Here is a 17,896-nt window from a genome sequence, read left to right on the forward strand (position 1 = left end):
TACAAAACAATGTAGAAACCAGTCTTCTTGTTAAGGTGCTTTAATCCAGTTGAAAGCCAAAAGAGTCACATCAGAAGATTAATAATAACCTCATCCAAACACAAATAAAGGTGCATTCCAGTTTCCCTCTGTGAGAAATGCTGTGTACCTTATGTCCTTGGCATACAGGGCTGTGTCTCTTACATCTATATATCTTTGGTTCCTGACAACAGGTGCTCTTAATACTAAGGGATTTGACTTGAATTCAACAGAGATGTTTCTCAGAAATTGAAATAAAATTTTTAAATTAGAGCATAAATACTCTTTAGTGTCTCTTTTGCTAGTTTGTTCATTCAACATACAGAGTTTCTTACAAGACAGTTTGCCTACAGAATGTAGGACAACATAAGTAATAAAAAGATGAACAATATAGAGGTGAATCATTAATTTTCTTCCCTCAATAAGTTTGTTTCACACCCCGAACTCCATATAGTTAGAACATGTACAATAGAAATAACCATAAAGACAAAAAGCATTACTATTATATGAAAATATTGAAGATTGTTTTAAAAATAACTCTTTACATTTCTTAAAACATGCTTAAAGTATATGCCAAGAGTTGATCCTATTAACCATAAGCACATAGAGCACATGAGGCAATCCTATGTTTTGTATCTGTGCAAAAATACTGTTAGAACAGAACTTAAATGTGCCAGAACCCAAAGTTCTTCCAGATGTACGCTTTCACTGATTTCTGGAAAATTGTTTCCCAATACCCTCTCACAGTACATAGACCACATTATAAGATGGAGAGGCCACTTTGCACTTTTACAGAATCCATGGCATTAACTCATGCTGTCACTGTCATCAAAACAATGTTGTAAATATCCACTCATCTTTTCAAACTGGCTGGTGTAGTTTTCCTCTAGGGAGCTTCACAAAAGACTTATTACATTGTTTTACAAATTCCTACTCCCATTAAGTTGTTTTTTTTTTCCTAAACCTGCAGAAATATTTGCTTAATCAGCTATTCAGAAACATCATTTTTCCCTCCATAGGCTTTTATCCCCCTCGAATTACACAATGATTATCAAGAAAATCCTTCTTAGTACATGTTTACTATGATTATGTTTCTTTTTATTTAAGTCAACAGAAATAATACAGACTTCAATATTCTTTGAGTTTTATTGAGGCCTGATCTGGGGTGTACTTGAAAGAATGTGACCCCTCTAAGTAGAAGCATCATTTTCATTGAACATTGGCCAAGAGTGTCACCTTCTCCTCTTCTTCACAATGTAGTCTAGGTGTTGATGCCTAAAACTGCATAACAAATTACCACAAACCTGGCAGCTTAAAACAACATCAGGAGTTTGCTTGTGGCATCGCTGGGTCCTCCACTCACAGTCTCACAAGGCTGCAATCAAGGTATTGGCCAGGCTGTGTTCTCATTTGGGGAGCTGTGTTTCTCATCGAATGGAAAGGGTCAGCTTTCAGGCTTGCTCAGGGTGCTGGGAGAAATTTGGTGGAGGGTCATAGGACTAAAGGACTGGCTCTGTTGCTGGCTGTTGTCTGAAGGCTGCCTCTAGGTCCTAGCATCCACCCACAGTTCCCAGCCACACGGCCCTCTCCATAGGCAGTTCACAACATGATAGCTTTCTTCTTCAAGGCCAGCAGGGGAATTTCTCTATGCATTTGCTGGCAAGGTTGGTTTTTTGTGTGTGTATGTGTGTTGGGGGAGAGGGCAAGCAGGGATACATAATAATATAATCACGAGATTAATATCCTATCACCATTGCCATATTCTTGGTTAAAAACAAGTTACAGGTCTTTCCCACACTTAAGAGAAAGGGGTTATACAAAGAGATGAACACCAGGAGATGGGAATTATTAAAAGGTCACCCTAGGGTGTGTCCAATGCCATTGAACGGAAATATTCAAGGAGTGACCCTATCTTGATATAAAATTACTCTCCTAGAGGCTAGTTGCTTAAATGAAGGTTACAATTCTTTAAACAAATCAATTTTGGTTCTCTTGTCTTAAAAAAAAAAAAAAGAAGAAGAAGAAGCCATATAGCAAATCCTGGGCTTCCCAGGTAGCACTGGTGGTAAAGAACTCACCTACCAATGCAGGAGATATAAGAGATGCAGGTTCAATCCCTCAGTTGGGAAGATCCCCTGGAGAAGGAAATGGCAACCCACTCCTGTATTGCCTGGAGAACCCCATGGACAGAGCAGCTTGGCAGGCTATAGTCCACAGGATCTCAAAGAGTTGGTCGGACACAACTGAAGCACCTTGCTGTGCTGTGCTTAGCCACTCAGTTGTGTCCAGTTCTTTGCGTCCCCGTGGACTGTAGCCCACCAGGCTCCTCTGTCCATGCGATTCTACTGCAAAAGTAGTACGGGAATGAGTTGCCATGCCCTCCTCCAGGGGAATCTTCCAAACGCAGGGATTGAACCTAGGTCTTCCACATTGCAGGTGGATTCTTTAGGGTCTTAACTACCAGAGAAGCCCATTTAGCACATCATAAATCCTAGGCAAGGCCTGCGGAATCTATAGGACACAGGAGGGTAAAGAAAATAAGTAGGAGAGAGAAATAAATGACCTCGAGCACACTTAAGAAATCAGAATTCCAAAAATCTAGGTATCTCTAGTTGAATGGCTTGTGTTTGCCTGTTTTGTGATTTATTTTGCTTTGGTTTTCCACCAATATTTGGAATTACCTGTGTTTCGTTTGTCTGTCTATTCAAAGTTGACTGTTACTACCAACTTCAGCAGTTCATAGAATTACCATCTACCTTCTTCACTCAGTCTCCTTTGCACAACACTTAAATCTTCTGAAGAAAGTTTGCTTTTGACTTGAGAACTTGAACACTGGGATGTTACTTGCCATCTGTCTTAAACTTTGAAAGTAACTTTTTGCCAAGACAAATGTGAATTATGAGCAACAACCTGGGATAGTTCTGGTCTCACAACAGGACAAATAAAGGAACCCTGAAGTATTATTTTAAGTACTTTGTTTGCTAGCAGTGCTTGTGGTGAATGAAAAATTGATCCTTAATTGGGAAAGAGAGAAACGATATGCATACCAATGGCCAAGTATAGGCTTCAGAGACTTAGCAGTTTTGAAACTGATATTTATGAACATCTGCTTTTTCCCCATAAATTTTAATATGGATTTCATCCTTTGAAACCTGTAAGACTCCCAGGTGCTTCTTCAGTCTTTATCTTGGAAATATACTTTTTAAGGAAACCTCCTTTTTTTCTATTGAACACATTCAAAATCATTCTTTCAAAACATTTCTTTATAAACAGTGCCCATTGGAATACCTAAAATATGATATTAAAGGTTAACAACTCAAAAAGCTGTATTCAGCATTGTGAGCCGCCAACATGTCCAATCCCAGGGCACAAACCATAGCAGTCTTAATAAAGGGTGCTGAGAGGTACTCATTTCTCGTCCCAGTTTATGCTTTTCATTATCCCACAAATGTTTATTTAATGCTTGCCTGTCTTTAGTGCTAACATAGCAGCCAATAAAACAAAGTCCCTGCCTTCATTGGGTTTTTGTCCCAGTGAATGTAAATGTTCTACAGAACGATTCCCCTTTAAATTTTCATAATACTGTTCATATAGCTCATTGAGAAACTTTGCACAGGGCCTGCAAACCAATGATGTTCATTCATTCTTGATGTTGGACTAGATGCTGGGGATACAACTTGTGAACACAGTAGACGTGTTTCTGCTCTCAAGGAGCTGAGTTCAGCATACCTCTCTCCTGTGTCAAGAAAAGCAGACCCGAGAGCTTCAGGGTCTTCCCTTCCACCATAAGCAGTGCTAACAGTGCCTCCAACCCCTAGCTCTTGGGCATGCTGAGAGCTGTTATTATGGGTACAAGATGAGAATGTGGACCAGAGAAAAGGAAATAAAATCACCCCTCAATAGAAGACAAACAGATAAGTCAACTGGGCATGTGTGAGGCCAGCAAAGACAATAAATCCCTCTTAGGAAAGCAACTTTGTAAGAGTGCAGTTCTGGCCACTCTATAGCAGAGGCTACAAGTCATTTACATAATAGGAGAGCCTCGGGAGGACAGTAGAGCTGTTTAATTTGGTTAGGCTAATAGTTTTCCATCCATTTACAGTGTAATGGAACCTCTCTCGTGTGCCTCTTAAATAGGAACACTTTGGCAGGGTGCCACAGGGCACATAAAACAGGGTGGTCTTCTCAGTGTGTCAGTTCTACTCAACCATTTAGAGGGGAAAAGTTAATTAATTTACAGATTAGGGCATTATTTTCCATTAAAACCAATGCAGCCGTATTATAGACTAGAAAATGCAAAGTTTACATCTAATTTTAAGATAAAGTATGAAACTAAAACAGGACTGGAGCCAAGGGCTAAGGGATTAAATACCCCCCTACACATTTCCATCAGCCCCCTGTGAAGCCAACCTAATAAAAATAATTTTTTTGATATGGATAATTGATTCTCAGTTCCATGTAAAGTGTAAGTAAAAGACAAATCCCCAGAAGCATTCGTTTCAACAGCATTGCCACTAGAATATCCCAGCTTTTTAGAATTTCTTGAGCTGTGGTTAGATGCATGAAAATTCTGGGCCACTTGGCACTCCCTCATAGAGCAGCCCTGGGGCCCATGCTGGCCACCCTCTGTGTTTAAGAGTAAGAACTCTCTTGGAATACTTTGAACTGGCTGCTCTTTTCTAAGATGGGCCATGCGAGGTTTTCTCTATGCTCCCTTCTTGTCATAGGCACTGCATCTGAGCCCTGGCTGTCCTGTGTCCACATCCCATTTGCCCAGTCTCAGAGTGCTGCGTGGCAGGCAGACACACTCATGTTCTTTGTGCTTTGTGTTCCTGAAACAGGATCTGGACCAGGTTCAGCTCCATCTGGAAGAAGTGAGGTTCTTCGACGTGTTTGGCTTCAGTGAAGCAGCAGGAGCGTGGCAGTGCTTCATGTGCAACAACCCTGAGAGAGCAACCGGTGAGAGACCCCTCCCTCCCCCGGCTGCTAAGAACCACGTGTGCCCCTGGGGTTGCCAGGGTTGCAGGAACCCCACCCTGGTTGGCTTTCTTCTTGCATAAACATCCTAAGTTGGAATAATGCATAGAGGTGGGCCTGACTGCCTCTGCTTTGTGCTGACAAAGGTATCTCACCAAAGTGGGAGTGAGGAAAAGGGAAGATGTTGGAACAGAGAGAAACATAAACCAGAAATTAACAAGAAAACAATGCCCACATCTATATGGCTACCAAGAGAGTGATACTGGCCATCTTACCCCAATAACATTCTTCATTTCAACCCCAGTGACCCTGAGGGTTAGAGAAAAACAAACATCCTGTCAAGAACCCCAAAGGAATGAGACCACACTTAATTGAGTGAGTGGTTTCACAGACCTCCTCATCTCCCTTAACATTTTTGCTTGATGATTGAGCTGGGTGAAAAATGAGACACTTAAATAGCAAGGAATTATTTGAGAAATAATTTCACATCTGGTTATTTACCCTTCACCTTCCTTTATGCTGCACAAGGAACTTGGTCTACTGACTTGCCTAAAAATAATCATTGTTAGTCAATGTGTGCCAAGCCCTACGCTAAACGTATCAAGTATCTCATTTAACCTTCACAATAGTCTCATAAGGCTAGTGCTAATATTATCTCCATTTTACTGATGGGGCAACTGAGGCACAGAGGGATTTGGGAACTGCCTGAGGTCACCCAGGTAATAAGTTAACAGTGGCTGGATTGAACCCAGTCTGACCCCAGAGCCCATGCACTTAACCATTTCTCCATGCTGTCTCCTGGTTACACTTGCCCCAATTTAACCAGTGGGCATAGGTTGATAAAAAAGTCTAATCTTCACAGAGTTACGCTGCCCTTGGGAATGGAATATTTTACCTTCAATGAGATAGAGTTCTCAGCATTGACACGGCTCAGGAACTGAAGTGTAGACCAAGAGAATGGTGTTGAAACACTGCTGGACACAAACCACTTTGTTGATGAGCCATCTTCTAGAGAGCTGTTGGTCATACCATCTGTACCCATTCCTTGAACTGGGATTTTTGTGCATCTTAAAGATCATCCGTTGTGGCAAGTCTGTCCTCTTTCTCAGCCAAGAAGTTGAGACTGAATTGAAAAAGAAGTGTTTATTTTGGCCAGATGGAAATTTGAGGGGCTCACACAGAGGCACTGAATAGAATGTATTACCCCACAGAGACAGTATGGGTGGAAGGAACTGGCAGTTAAGACGGCAGCCTTCATGAGGCACAGATTGTTGGCTGATTACAGACTGAGATTGAGTTGATGCCAGAGTGAACACACTGATTTTTAAAAAGTTAATTTGAGCAAAGAAAGAATTGATGAATTGAATGTCCCCATTATGAAACTTTCTAATTAGACCTTATTTCACCTGTGAAAAAGAGAGCATAAAAGAAACCTTATTTGAGATCATGGTGAAGTAAGGGACTTATCTGAGGTGGTTCTGAGGGGCCCTTAAGAATTTCATTCCAAGTAAGCTGAGTCCTTAGTTCAATAAACATTAAATCATATCTGACCAAGGGAGTCTCAGGAAAGGGGCTGCAAGTTAAAACCACAAAGTGTTCCTTTTATATATGTTTTCTCAAATTCACTGCCATGACTTAAAAAGAACATTTTTCACATTCACTCATTCTTATTTGTGTTTCTCACAGTTAAATATAGACTGAGAACATATACCAATAAAAATTCAAACAAGGCCAAATATTTTACAGCAGAACATATTGAATCGAAATGTTTGGCACCTAAAACTTTTAGATTTCTTTGCTTATCTCCTTTTGCTTTATGAAAGGAAATTTGGGTCTGAGAGAAATCCTATTTTAAATTACTATTTTTACCAAAAACTCCCTGAAAAGTTTTTATAGGTTAATCTAGTTTTCTTATTTTTATGTAGCGTATAAATTATGCATTTAATCCAAGTAAAAGGCCTGACATAATACTGCTGACATATATTGATCATAGGAATGATATTTGCATTTGTATTCTGCTTCAATTGTAAGTTTAAAGGTGATCAAGACATAAGAATAAATAGTTTGTTATTTGTTTATGCACAGGCCACATAGAACTTGCATCCCATTTTTCATTTATGAAGTGCATGTTTGCTGTGTTGCTTGAATGTCTTCAACAGGCTAAACCTTGAGATAAAACATGAAAAATGTATAATATCTCTGCTCTAAAAGGGTTCATAATCCAGTTAGGGCAAGACACATATAGAAAAATCTAGCATACTTCCTTGTTTTTAGCATACAATAAATACCTGTTGGTTGAGTCAATGAATGAATAATATTTAGAAATAGAAAAGTCAAATACAACTTGAATATTAACATGTTCCATGTCTATTGTGTTAATAATATCAAATATATCACTATATCATACCCAGTGCATTTTGAGTCTGGTAAATGGAGATTGGCGCTTTTATGCTCATTGAGAGAAGTTGTGTGTTCATCAGAGTCTACTTCCCTGATTGTCTGAGCTCCCAGGGTACCGTGCCTAAGTCCTGTTCTGTTCTGGTTTGGTTAGCACTCCTGCAGGGCCCAGATGCCCTGTCAGCCTCAAGGAGGAGGGGATCTAAAGAAAGAGAATCAGAGTCTAAGACAAAAGGCTGAAGAAGTTGCATTTGTTTTTTTCTTTTTAAAGTCTGGGAAAAGGTACCTTGTCCTCAAATATTCATTGTTCCCATATTTTTTTAATGTGCCTCCACAAATGGGGAACAAAACATGAGACAACTAGAAAATTTCAGTTAGACTTCTAAGAAGGACATCCTGAAATATAAATCCTTCTTAATAATGTATAGACTAAACTATGGGGCTTCAGACATTTACAACAGATCAACTGGCTTCCACTGCCACTTTAAGGACATTCCCTTCCTTGAGTAGAGGTCACATCACCCCATCAACTGCCAGTCATCTTCCCTTCAGCTCCACCATCAGCACACAGAAATTCACACAAGTTTACTGTTTTGGTATTCAACAAAATATATATTTTATCCAGTTGGATGTGAAGTCAGAGGAAACTAAATGCTAGAATAGTGTAAAGGTCCTAAAATTATAATTGCTAGCATTTATCATGCTAACTATGTGCTTTGTCTTACATCCATTTTTCTCACCATTACTGAGTCCATTTTTCAGATTAAGACACTGAAACAGAGGGAGGTCAAGTACTTTTTCTAGGGTCACACAGCTACTAAGTAGTACAACTAGCATTTTAATCCAGGTCAATTCTTGAGCCTGAAATTTCAATCTCTAGGGCAAATCCAAGTTAAAGGCATGGAATATTGAAAATTGCAAGAACAATTATTTCATAATATTATAATATATCAGAAAGATCAAGGAGTGAGCCACCTCTCTGATGACATAATCCTCTCAAACACAAGCAGGGGTTTTGTTATGGGAATGTGCAGGACTCATGTCCTGATTACACATAGGACATGGGTACATAGAAGCTATTTCCAATTCCTCCAATTGCTGATTCAGTTTCTGATCATCATTTTATAAAAGCACAGAGTAGAAGGTTAGGAAGTTCCTGAAATAACTCAAAAATCCTCAGAGACTTGCCTGTTAGTGTGTATTGTCAATCCCATCAACCCCACATGAATGAGAGAATAGAGATTGAGCAAACAGATCGAACAGAACAGAATCTATTTCTGGAAAACCAAACAAATCCCTCTATCAGTAGTCCTCGTGTCCTGGAACTGCTAGTGCCTGTTAACAGTAAGAGTTAGTCAGCTGGACTGTCCTAGGACACATCTGGCTGCCTATTCAGTCACATTCTTTTAAAGGAAGAGGAGGAACTAAATCATCACTTCCACTCTTGTTTCTTGAAACACATGGGATGCCTTTGTTCTTACATCCTACAGAAAGCAACTCAGGGACGTCCTGGTTTTGGCACTTGGATCTTTGGCACTTGTAGATCTGAGCGCTTGCCTAGGTATTAGTCACTGGATATTTGGACACTGAGTGTGATTGTCCGTAGGAGGTCTCCTTAGGCTATAAAAGAGAATGAAAGAATTTTTTTCAGATAGCCCTCAACCATCGATCATGATTCCTCTTTAGAACTTGATTTCAAATGTTTGTGCTGTAAGAACATGCTGTCCATTATATCACATGCGGGCAAATACAGATGATTTCAAAATGCTATTAGGATGAGAATGGGGCTTCCCTGGTGGCTCAGAGGTTAAACATCTGCCTCCAATGTGGGAGACCTGGGTTTGATCCCTGGGTCGGGAAGATCCCCTGGAGAAGGAAATGGCAACTTGCTCCAGTATTCTTGCCTGGAGAATCCCATGGACGGAGGAGCCTGGTAGGCTATGGTCCACGGGGTTGCAAAGAGTCGGACATGACTGAGTGACTTCACCTTCACCTTATTCGGATGAGAAGGGCCTGTCAACAGATTTTCTCCAGACACTATAAGCTGGTGCCAGCAGGGTGGCTCTCCTTTGCCGAACGCCTTCAGCCTAGGCTAGATGGCTTTCCACTCCAGATGCCAACATGAAAATGGGCTAAATGAGGTCATCTCTGAGGACTCAGCTAGTAGGATGTAAATAGCCTTGCGGGTCCATTAACATGAAAATTTTCCATTTAATTTTAGTGCCAACTTTCACAGAACTTTATGGGTGACATAAGAAAACCCACTTTGGGTTTATACAGTGGCTGGGTTTGTCTTACGATGCCTTTCCTCCTACAACGTGTGGGCATGTTGTCTTCCATGTTAAACGCAGTTGGAGAGCCAAAACCAGTGCAGTGGTTGGACAGGGTAACTTCACATCTTCACACATATATACTGTTAATGACCCAGTAGGTAAAATTGAACCCCAGCCTATTTTTTAAAGATACTTTGAATTACATAATGACAAAACAAATACCTGCTCAGCACCTCAGATAAGTTACTATCCTTATCCTGAAATCGTTTCCCTTTCCGCTCTTCCCATGTGCCTGTTCTGTGACTCTCTGTTAAGCTTTTCCCACACTCACATTCTCTCTCTCTCTTTCACACATAGACACACACATACGCACACATGTGCATACACATTGGCAAACATGGACAAATCACCCCGACAGAATAAACTCCCTCCTCTCTGTCCTTTTGTTCTCTGCCCACACCTTCTATAGTGTTCATGGTGTGCTGCCGTCAGTCTCCTCCACTAGACTGTAAACTACAGGAAGAAGAACCATGCAGTATTATTCTTTGTATGCCCTCCCCAGTATCTGGTACTTGTTTAACAAGTACTTGGCATATAAATGGATGATGGAATAATTCATGGATCGTGTAACGAATGCCAATAGGAGAAATAAGATTTGTTTTGAAAAATAACTTTAAAATCTAATTCTTTCTCAAAAATCAAAAAAAATAACAGCTTACTAAACTGAAACCATGAAATAGCAACTTTTGTAAAGTAAGTGTTAATGAGAAGAAATGTTGCTCTGTACAAAACTTCAACACCATGTGGATACCCAATTTTAATATTTGACCAAAAGGTTTCAATACACACATATACACAGACTTCATAGTAAACTTGCTAATAACCTGTGAGCCTCTATGGAACATAAGCTAAGCTAAGTAGCCTAATACCCTTCAGGGGTTAATTTCTATTTTTCAACCAGCATCACTATCAATCTGCCTTTCCAAACTGGGTCAACAACAATCTTATCTTGATAGAGTGAAAGTATACTTGCAGCAAAGCATGAGTCACCCTGTGGTTTTCCAGAAACAAATCATCAGGCATTGAAATGTGTCTTTTTATACTAAGAGAATAAGCTGAGTTAAGCCAAAATACCAAGGAGAAGAAGCATGCTTTATTTTTTGTGTGTGGATATTAGTATCCTTTTCTCCATTTACTTTATTTTTTAATATAAATGTATTTATTTTAATTGGAGGCTAATAACTTTACAATATTGTATTGGTTTTGCCATACATCAACATGAATCTGCCACGGGTGTACACGTGTTCCCCATCCTGAACCCCCCTCCCTCCTCCCTCCCCATACCATCCCTCTGGGTTGTCGCAGTGCACCAGCCCCAAGCATCCAGTATCATGCATCAAACCTGGACTTGAGATTCATTTCATATATATTAATACATGTTTCAGTGCCATTCTCCCAAATCATCCCACTCTCTCCCTCTCCCACAAAGTCCAAAAGACTGTTCTGTACATCTGTGTCTCTTTTGCTGTCTTGCATACAGGGTTATCATTACCATCTTTCTAAATTCCATATATATGCGTTAGTATACTGTATTGGTGTTTTTCTTTCTGGCTTACTTCACTCTGTATAATAGGCTCCAGTTTCATCCACCTCATTAGAACTGATTCAAATGTGTTCTTTTTAATGGCTGAGTAATACTCCATTGTGTATATGTACCACAGCTTTCTTATCCATTCATCTGCTGAAGCGTGGTTTAAAAAGGCAGACCAGAGTGAATATATCAGTCCCTATCACTATACAGATTTACAGTGACATTGATTTAAAGAATTTTTATATAGTTTTAAAAATTAAAGCACTTAAGATCTCTTGAAAGAGCTCTTCTTCCTCCAGCTTAAACTCCCATGGGCTCTTAAACACCTTCAACTGGCTTAATGTCTCCTTTCTCTTCACCTGTTGCCTCTTGCCTCTCGCTTCCTCTTTAAAGCCAGAAGAGCTGTCCCTGTTCACCCTGTGTTTCCTTGCCTCCTGCTCCTCTTGACTCAACCCTTTCTAATCTGGCCTCTCCGCCCATTATTTCTATGGTCATCCAGGTCATGCAGATTCCAGGACTGGATATGTTTCAGTCCTTCTGTCACTTGCCTTTAGCAGCATTCAATTCTGGTGGCCAGTTCCTCCTTCCTCAAACATTTCTGCCTTTACCTTCTGTGACACAGCATTCTTCAGTGTCCCTCCTACTCTAGACACTCCTTCTCAACCTCCTTTCTGGACTCACCTTCCTCTATCCAGCTATTCATTATCAGTGCACATTTTTTTCCCATCACCATAACTTTTTCCCTAGTCAGTCTCCACGGGTCTGTGGCTTTAGTAACTACTTCTGTGACAAAACTCTCAAATGTGTATCTGCTCTTCTCTGCTTGACTCTTCCTGCTTGATAATTCAAAGACATCTCAAACTCAGTTTATTTAAATTAAAACTCATAAATGTCCCACCCTTCCCCCTAAAAAAAAAACCCACCTGACTTTCTTTCAGCATTCCCCACTTCAGTAATTATAATATCACTCATTCTGAGTCATCAGCCAAACACCCAATTCCCTCTCCCCACCCCTATCCAGCCTGTCGCCCAGTATTTGGATTTCCCTTCTCAGGTGCTTTTAACTCTGTCCGTCTCCCTTCATTGCACTACCATCACCTCTTGCCTAAAATGATGGCAGTAGCCTCCTGACAACTACTTGGACCTTCCAACCCCCTTCCCACGCTATTGCCAGAAGGACCTCTTCAAAGCACAAATCCTGGCACCACTCTCTGTATAAAAACTTATAATGGCTTCCACAGCTCTTAAAGACCAAACTCCACATCCAGCACCTGACAGCCTCCCATGCAATGCCCTCTCCTAGCTTCTTCAGCCTCATCTTGTCCCCAGCACCTCTCCATTCTGGCCAGAAAGACCTCCTTTCAGTTTCTTATACTCCCCACACTTCTTCCTGCCCATGGCTTTTGGATCTTTTGTTCTCCTGCTAGGAGCACCCTTTCTCCCCTCATCACCTAGTTAATGTAGATATTAACATTCCCATTACAACTCAGATTCACTGCCTTAGGGGAGCTTTCTGTAACCTGACTAATGCTAAGGTCCTCAAAGTATTTCAGACCTCTCCTTGTAATACTTGTTATACCCGTCATCTTGTTTTTTGTCGTTGTTAGTTTTTTTGTTTGGTTGATTTTGCCTTGATTGTCTGGCTAGTGCCTGTTTCCTCTAGTAAACAAGTTCTGTGGAGGGAGCCCCCCTCCTCAGCCCCTAGCACACAATAGTGAAAGTGAAAGTCACTCAGTCACATCCAACTCTTCATGACCCCATGGGCTGTCCATGGAATTCTCTAGGCCAGGATACTGGAGTGGGTTGCCTCTCGTTTCTCCAGGGGATCTTCCCAACCCAGGAATCCAACCCATGTCTCCCACATTGCAGGCAAATTTTTTACCATATAAGCCACAAGGGAAGCCCAAAAATACTGGAGTGGGTAGCCTATGCTATAGATAGTCAATAAATATTTGCCAAATAAGCAAATGACCAATTTTGTATCTTCATAGAAAATTTTTAGTAAAATTTTTCTTAGGCAAGTGGTGACAAAAACCAAATTAATGAATTCACAATAATTCATTTTAAGAGAAAAAAGGGATTCATATGAAGGCATTTTCAGTGTATCTTTGTGCCAAGTATATCTTTGTTTAAGCAGTATTTTCTTAAATAAGTTCTTCTCAAAAGTACTATGAGAGATAATTTTATTTAACAGAGAGTGAGATATCCTGTGTGTATGTATATATATATCAGATACAGTGTTATAGTGGATATGTTACAGGTAAAACTTCCAATGCAGACATTGTAAAACTTCTATTTATTGCCAAAAGGTTTGAGGCCAAGTGTTCAACCACAACAGATGGAGTTTGTGTTAAAAACAACCAAGAATGTCCATGCATACAGGTGGGACAATGGCTAACACATATGCAACTTGTGGCAGGCTTCCCTGGTGGCTCAGCAGGAAAGAATCTGCCTGCAGTCCAAGAGACACAGGAGACACGGGTTTGACCCCTGGGTTGGGAAGATTCCCTGAAGAAAGGAATGGCAACCCACTCCAGTATTCTTGCCTAGAGAATCTCATGGACAGAGGAACCTGGTGGGCTACAGTCCATGGGGTCGCAGAATCAGACACAACTGAAGCAACTGAGCATGCATGCATGCAACTTGTGCAGCTCAAACAAGATGACTCTCCTTATCACAGAGCCGGTACAGGTGTGAAAGTGAATGTGTTAGTCACTCAATCATGTCCAGCTGAGTGACCCTATAGACTGTAGCCCGCTAGGCTGCTCTATCCATGGGATTCTCCAGGCAAGAAAACTGGAATGGGTAGCCATTCCCTTCTCCAGGGGATCTTCCTGACCCAGGGATCGAACCCAGGTCTCCTGGATTGCAGGCAAATTCTTTACTGTCTGAGCCACCAGGGAAGCCCTGATACAAGTATGTCACATCTGTTTTCCCCCAGCTTTCCTCACAGCTCTATAATGTCCAGGCAGTGCAAGAAAGCACTCAGCCTTTAAAAGCATCTAACATCCTGCAGTCAGATGTCAGCAATACGTATCCATGAGATCATGGAAGTGAGTTGACAGCATGGGACCAACATGGAAAGAGTGTATGGAGCCCTTTTTTATTTAATGTTCAAGAATAAGATTGAGCAGTTCTCTCCATTCATTTCTACCACCCCTGATCTTTTCCCATTGGTCCCTGTCAGTCATTACTGGGCAAGTGTGGGCCAGTATTATTTGGTAGGTTCCCATAAGGGACCCAAAGGTGACCGTACTTAACTTCTCAGAGCTATTGAATAGGTTACCCTCTTGGCAGGTGGCCTTAGAATTTTTGTTTCACTGATGAACAATAAATAAGCCAAATTCCACAAACATGGATCCTGAGCATTTTTTCCCTGTAACTCTATTAACCTAAATCAAGGACATGCATATGATCTTTTTTTAACTCAAAAAAATTTGTTAATTTTTAATTGACGGATAATTACTTTACAGTATTGTGTTGGTTTCTAGCAAACATCAACATGAATCAGCCATAGGTTTACCCATGTCCCCTCCCACTTGAACATTCCTCCCCCTCCCTTTCCATCCCACCCCTCTAAGTTGTTACAGAGCCCCAGTTTGAGTTCCCCGAGTCATATAGCAAATTCCCATGGGCTACCTATTTTACATATGGTAATGTATGTTTCCACATTGCTCTCTCCATATGTCCCACCTTCTCCTTGCCCCTCCTCCCTAGCCATGTCCATAAGTCTATTATTCTCTGTGTCTGTGTCTCCATTGCTCCTCTGCAAGTAGGTTCTTTCTAGATTCCATATATATGTGTTAGTATACGACATTTGTTTTTCTCTTTCTGACTTACTTCACCATATGATCTTATACTGCGATCCTATTCTTTAATTTTATGGAAAGTTCATAACAATTTTTTTCCCACTGTTGGTTTTGCCGTTTTACTATTTTGGATATTGTATGGCCTATTACTGTCATCTACCAGGAAGCTACTATCATTTCTTAGAAGTTCTTGAGCCATGTTAGAATCAGCTGGGGATGCTGTTAAAATGCAGAGTCCCTCACCCTACCCTAAGATTCTGAGTTCAGTAGGTTCAGGGTGGTGCCTTGGAATTTGCATTTTAATAAGCCAGCACGGAATTCTGATATAGGTGTTCCTCAGAACACAGATTGGGAAACACTGCTCTACGAGTTTATAAAATAGTAGTTCTAAAAGGCTTTTTTTTTAGAACAATATTTCAGCAGTTAATAGAGAAGCCTAGAAAGCAGGCTACATTTTGATGGGTGTGAAATTACTGAGAAAGGAAGTCACTTGGCACTCATGAAAGTGCCCTCAAATGGCTGCTGTCAAATTGAGTTTGCCGGCCTGTTTTTAGACCCCACACATCTTGTGGGATGTTACAAAATCGATGCTGGATTATGCCTCCTTGTTTATTCACTACTGGTAAGGAAATATGGGCCTCTAAACACTGCCTGGGTAGTCATATGAAGTATGCCATTCGTTACGATCCTTAGTGATTTCAGAAACCACAGACACTCAGTCTACTGAATGTGGCTCCTAGGGCCTCCTCACTTAGTGCTTCTGCCCCTCTTTAAGTGTACCCTCTATAATCAGAGTTGGGTTTATTAGACCTGGCACACACACAAGAAAATCACTAAAACCATAAAAGGGAATTGGAATAAACTTGAGACTCTCAATACATGGAAAGAAATTCCCCACAGACTGTATAGGAGTTGTAATTCTCAGAAGCAGTCAATTCAAGGGAAATTTTTTTTTAAAAAAAAGGCATACTTTTTCTCAGTTCTTATTTTAAAACTAAATATTTAAGATTTACATATTTCTTCAAGATTATGCCTTCTTTTGAAGGTATTTGTCTTTAATAATCAGGAAAAATATCTGAGAATTCAAATATCACAAATTAAATTTATGACAGTCTTAATTTGTGCATAATGCAATACTTTTAAGACAAAAGTTGCATGAGCCAGAAGCACACAGTATAAGGAACTTCTGGGTGTGGATAGTAGTCAGTACAATGTGAGTAGTTAATGGCGGTGGGGGTGTCAGCATCTACTGTCATAAGAATAAGCAGGAAGCCTGGGGTAAAAGGGAGCAACCACTAATGATGTGGAAAAGATTCCCAATGCAGCCCAATCCGTTATTGGATTAGCTTGAAAATGGCCATTGTGATGAACAAATGGATCTGTTACCCAAAATTAGAAGAGTTCACCTCCTTTGGGGACTCTTTGAATTGCTTGTCACACCTCAAGGTCAAAGCCTGCACTCCTTGAACTCTAAAAGGGTCTATTGTCTTACTCTGAATTCTATCACCATGCCTAATGCTTTAATACAGTATAGATTCATTACATCCTTAATTGGAGGGAAGGAGATAGGTTTTATCCTCAGGCCATTAGGATATGGTATTTATAAAAAACCAACTGTTCATTGTTACAGTCAGAGAAGATGATGACCATGATAATGATGATAATAACTACTATTTGTTGACATCTTATTAGATAGCAGAACTTAGTTAAGCAAGGCTACTGTTAACTTTTACAGCATTTTGTGTGCCTTTATTTATGGTGGTTGATGTCCACTTGGGGGGTGTATGACTTAAATAGCAAAATTTCGGTTGAATTTCAACCCCTACACCACCCTTAGCTGAGTGCTCTTAGGCAGTGAACAACCTGCTCGGTGACCCGGTTATTAAGCATGACGTCTCCGGAGAAGAGGAAACTGAAGCTCAGTGAGGCTAAATAACTTACACAAGACCAGTCAGCCATTAAGTTGCAATGTCTGGGCTTCAGCTAAGATCTGATTCCAAAGTCATTGCCCTTACCCCATCAACTCTCAGCCTAGACCAGAGAAAATCTTTGGTACAGCCCTATATGATTTATTATAGCAAGGAGAAAACATGGCATCCAACGCACTATGTTTAACTCAATTATAACTGGCTAAAGTCTGTACCAGGTGAAGCAGTTGGTAAAGAACCTGCCTGCCAGTGCAGCACACACAAGAGACACGGTTTGATCGCTGAGTTGGGAAGATCCCCTGGAGTAGGAAATGGCAACCCACTCCAGTATTCTTGGCTGAAAACTCCCATGGACAGAGGAGCTTGGCAGGCTACAGTCCATGGGGTTGCAAAGAGTCAGACACAACTGAGCATACACACACACACACACATACAAGGATACAGTCACAATTGCAATAAACCTTAAAGCAAGGTGGAGACCTTAAATTCTTAAACTCTTGTGCCCTTGAGTTGTATGACTACAGAAATTCTTATTTTTCATTATGTTCATTACAAAGCATTGGCTTTCACTTTGCATGATGTCCAGGGATCTTTAGGACTGGTCTCTCCTTGAATCTCACCCCTCATCTCTTGCTTGCCGATCCTACCAGGCTCCCATCACTAAGAATAAGTGATAGTTTCCAGAATGCATTGCATGCCCACTCTGTCAGCCTCAGCCCTTTGCAGGTTATTTTCCTTCTTCTTTTTTCAGAATATTCCTCTTCACTTTGCCTTCATCACTGCCATTTGTCCTTCAGAATTCAGCTCAGACACATATACTCCAGGAAGCTTTCCTGCTTCCTATCCCCAGTGTAGAATAGGTGCCTCTCCAGAGTGTTCCAGTCTCCTTACTTCTGGCTATCA

General features: G+C 40.7%; 1 protein-coding gene across 15 annotated transcripts in view; it reads left to right on the top strand.

Annotated features, from left to right (window-relative positions):
- Positions 1–17,896, top strand: part of VEPH1 (ventricular zone expressed PH domain containing 1) — a 384,254-nt gene that overhangs the window by 241,810 nt on the left and 124,548 nt on the right. For all 15 annotated transcript variants that reach the window (XM_069561395.1, XM_069561331.1, XM_069561307.1 and 12 more), the window contains one exon: positions 4,860–4,977. In XM_069561395.1, coding sequence (XP_069417496.1) covers positions 4,860–4,977 — 118 coding nt within the window. The remainder of the gene's footprint in view (positions 1–4,859; positions 4,978–17,896) is intronic.

Source organism: Ovis canadensis, chromosome 1 (genome assembly GCF_042477335.2).
Source record: "Ovis canadensis isolate MfBH-ARS-UI-01 breed Bighorn chromosome 1, ARS-UI_OviCan_v2, whole genome shotgun sequence".
Taxonomy (NCBI): Eukaryota; Metazoa; Chordata; class Mammalia; order Artiodactyla; family Bovidae; genus Ovis; species Ovis canadensis.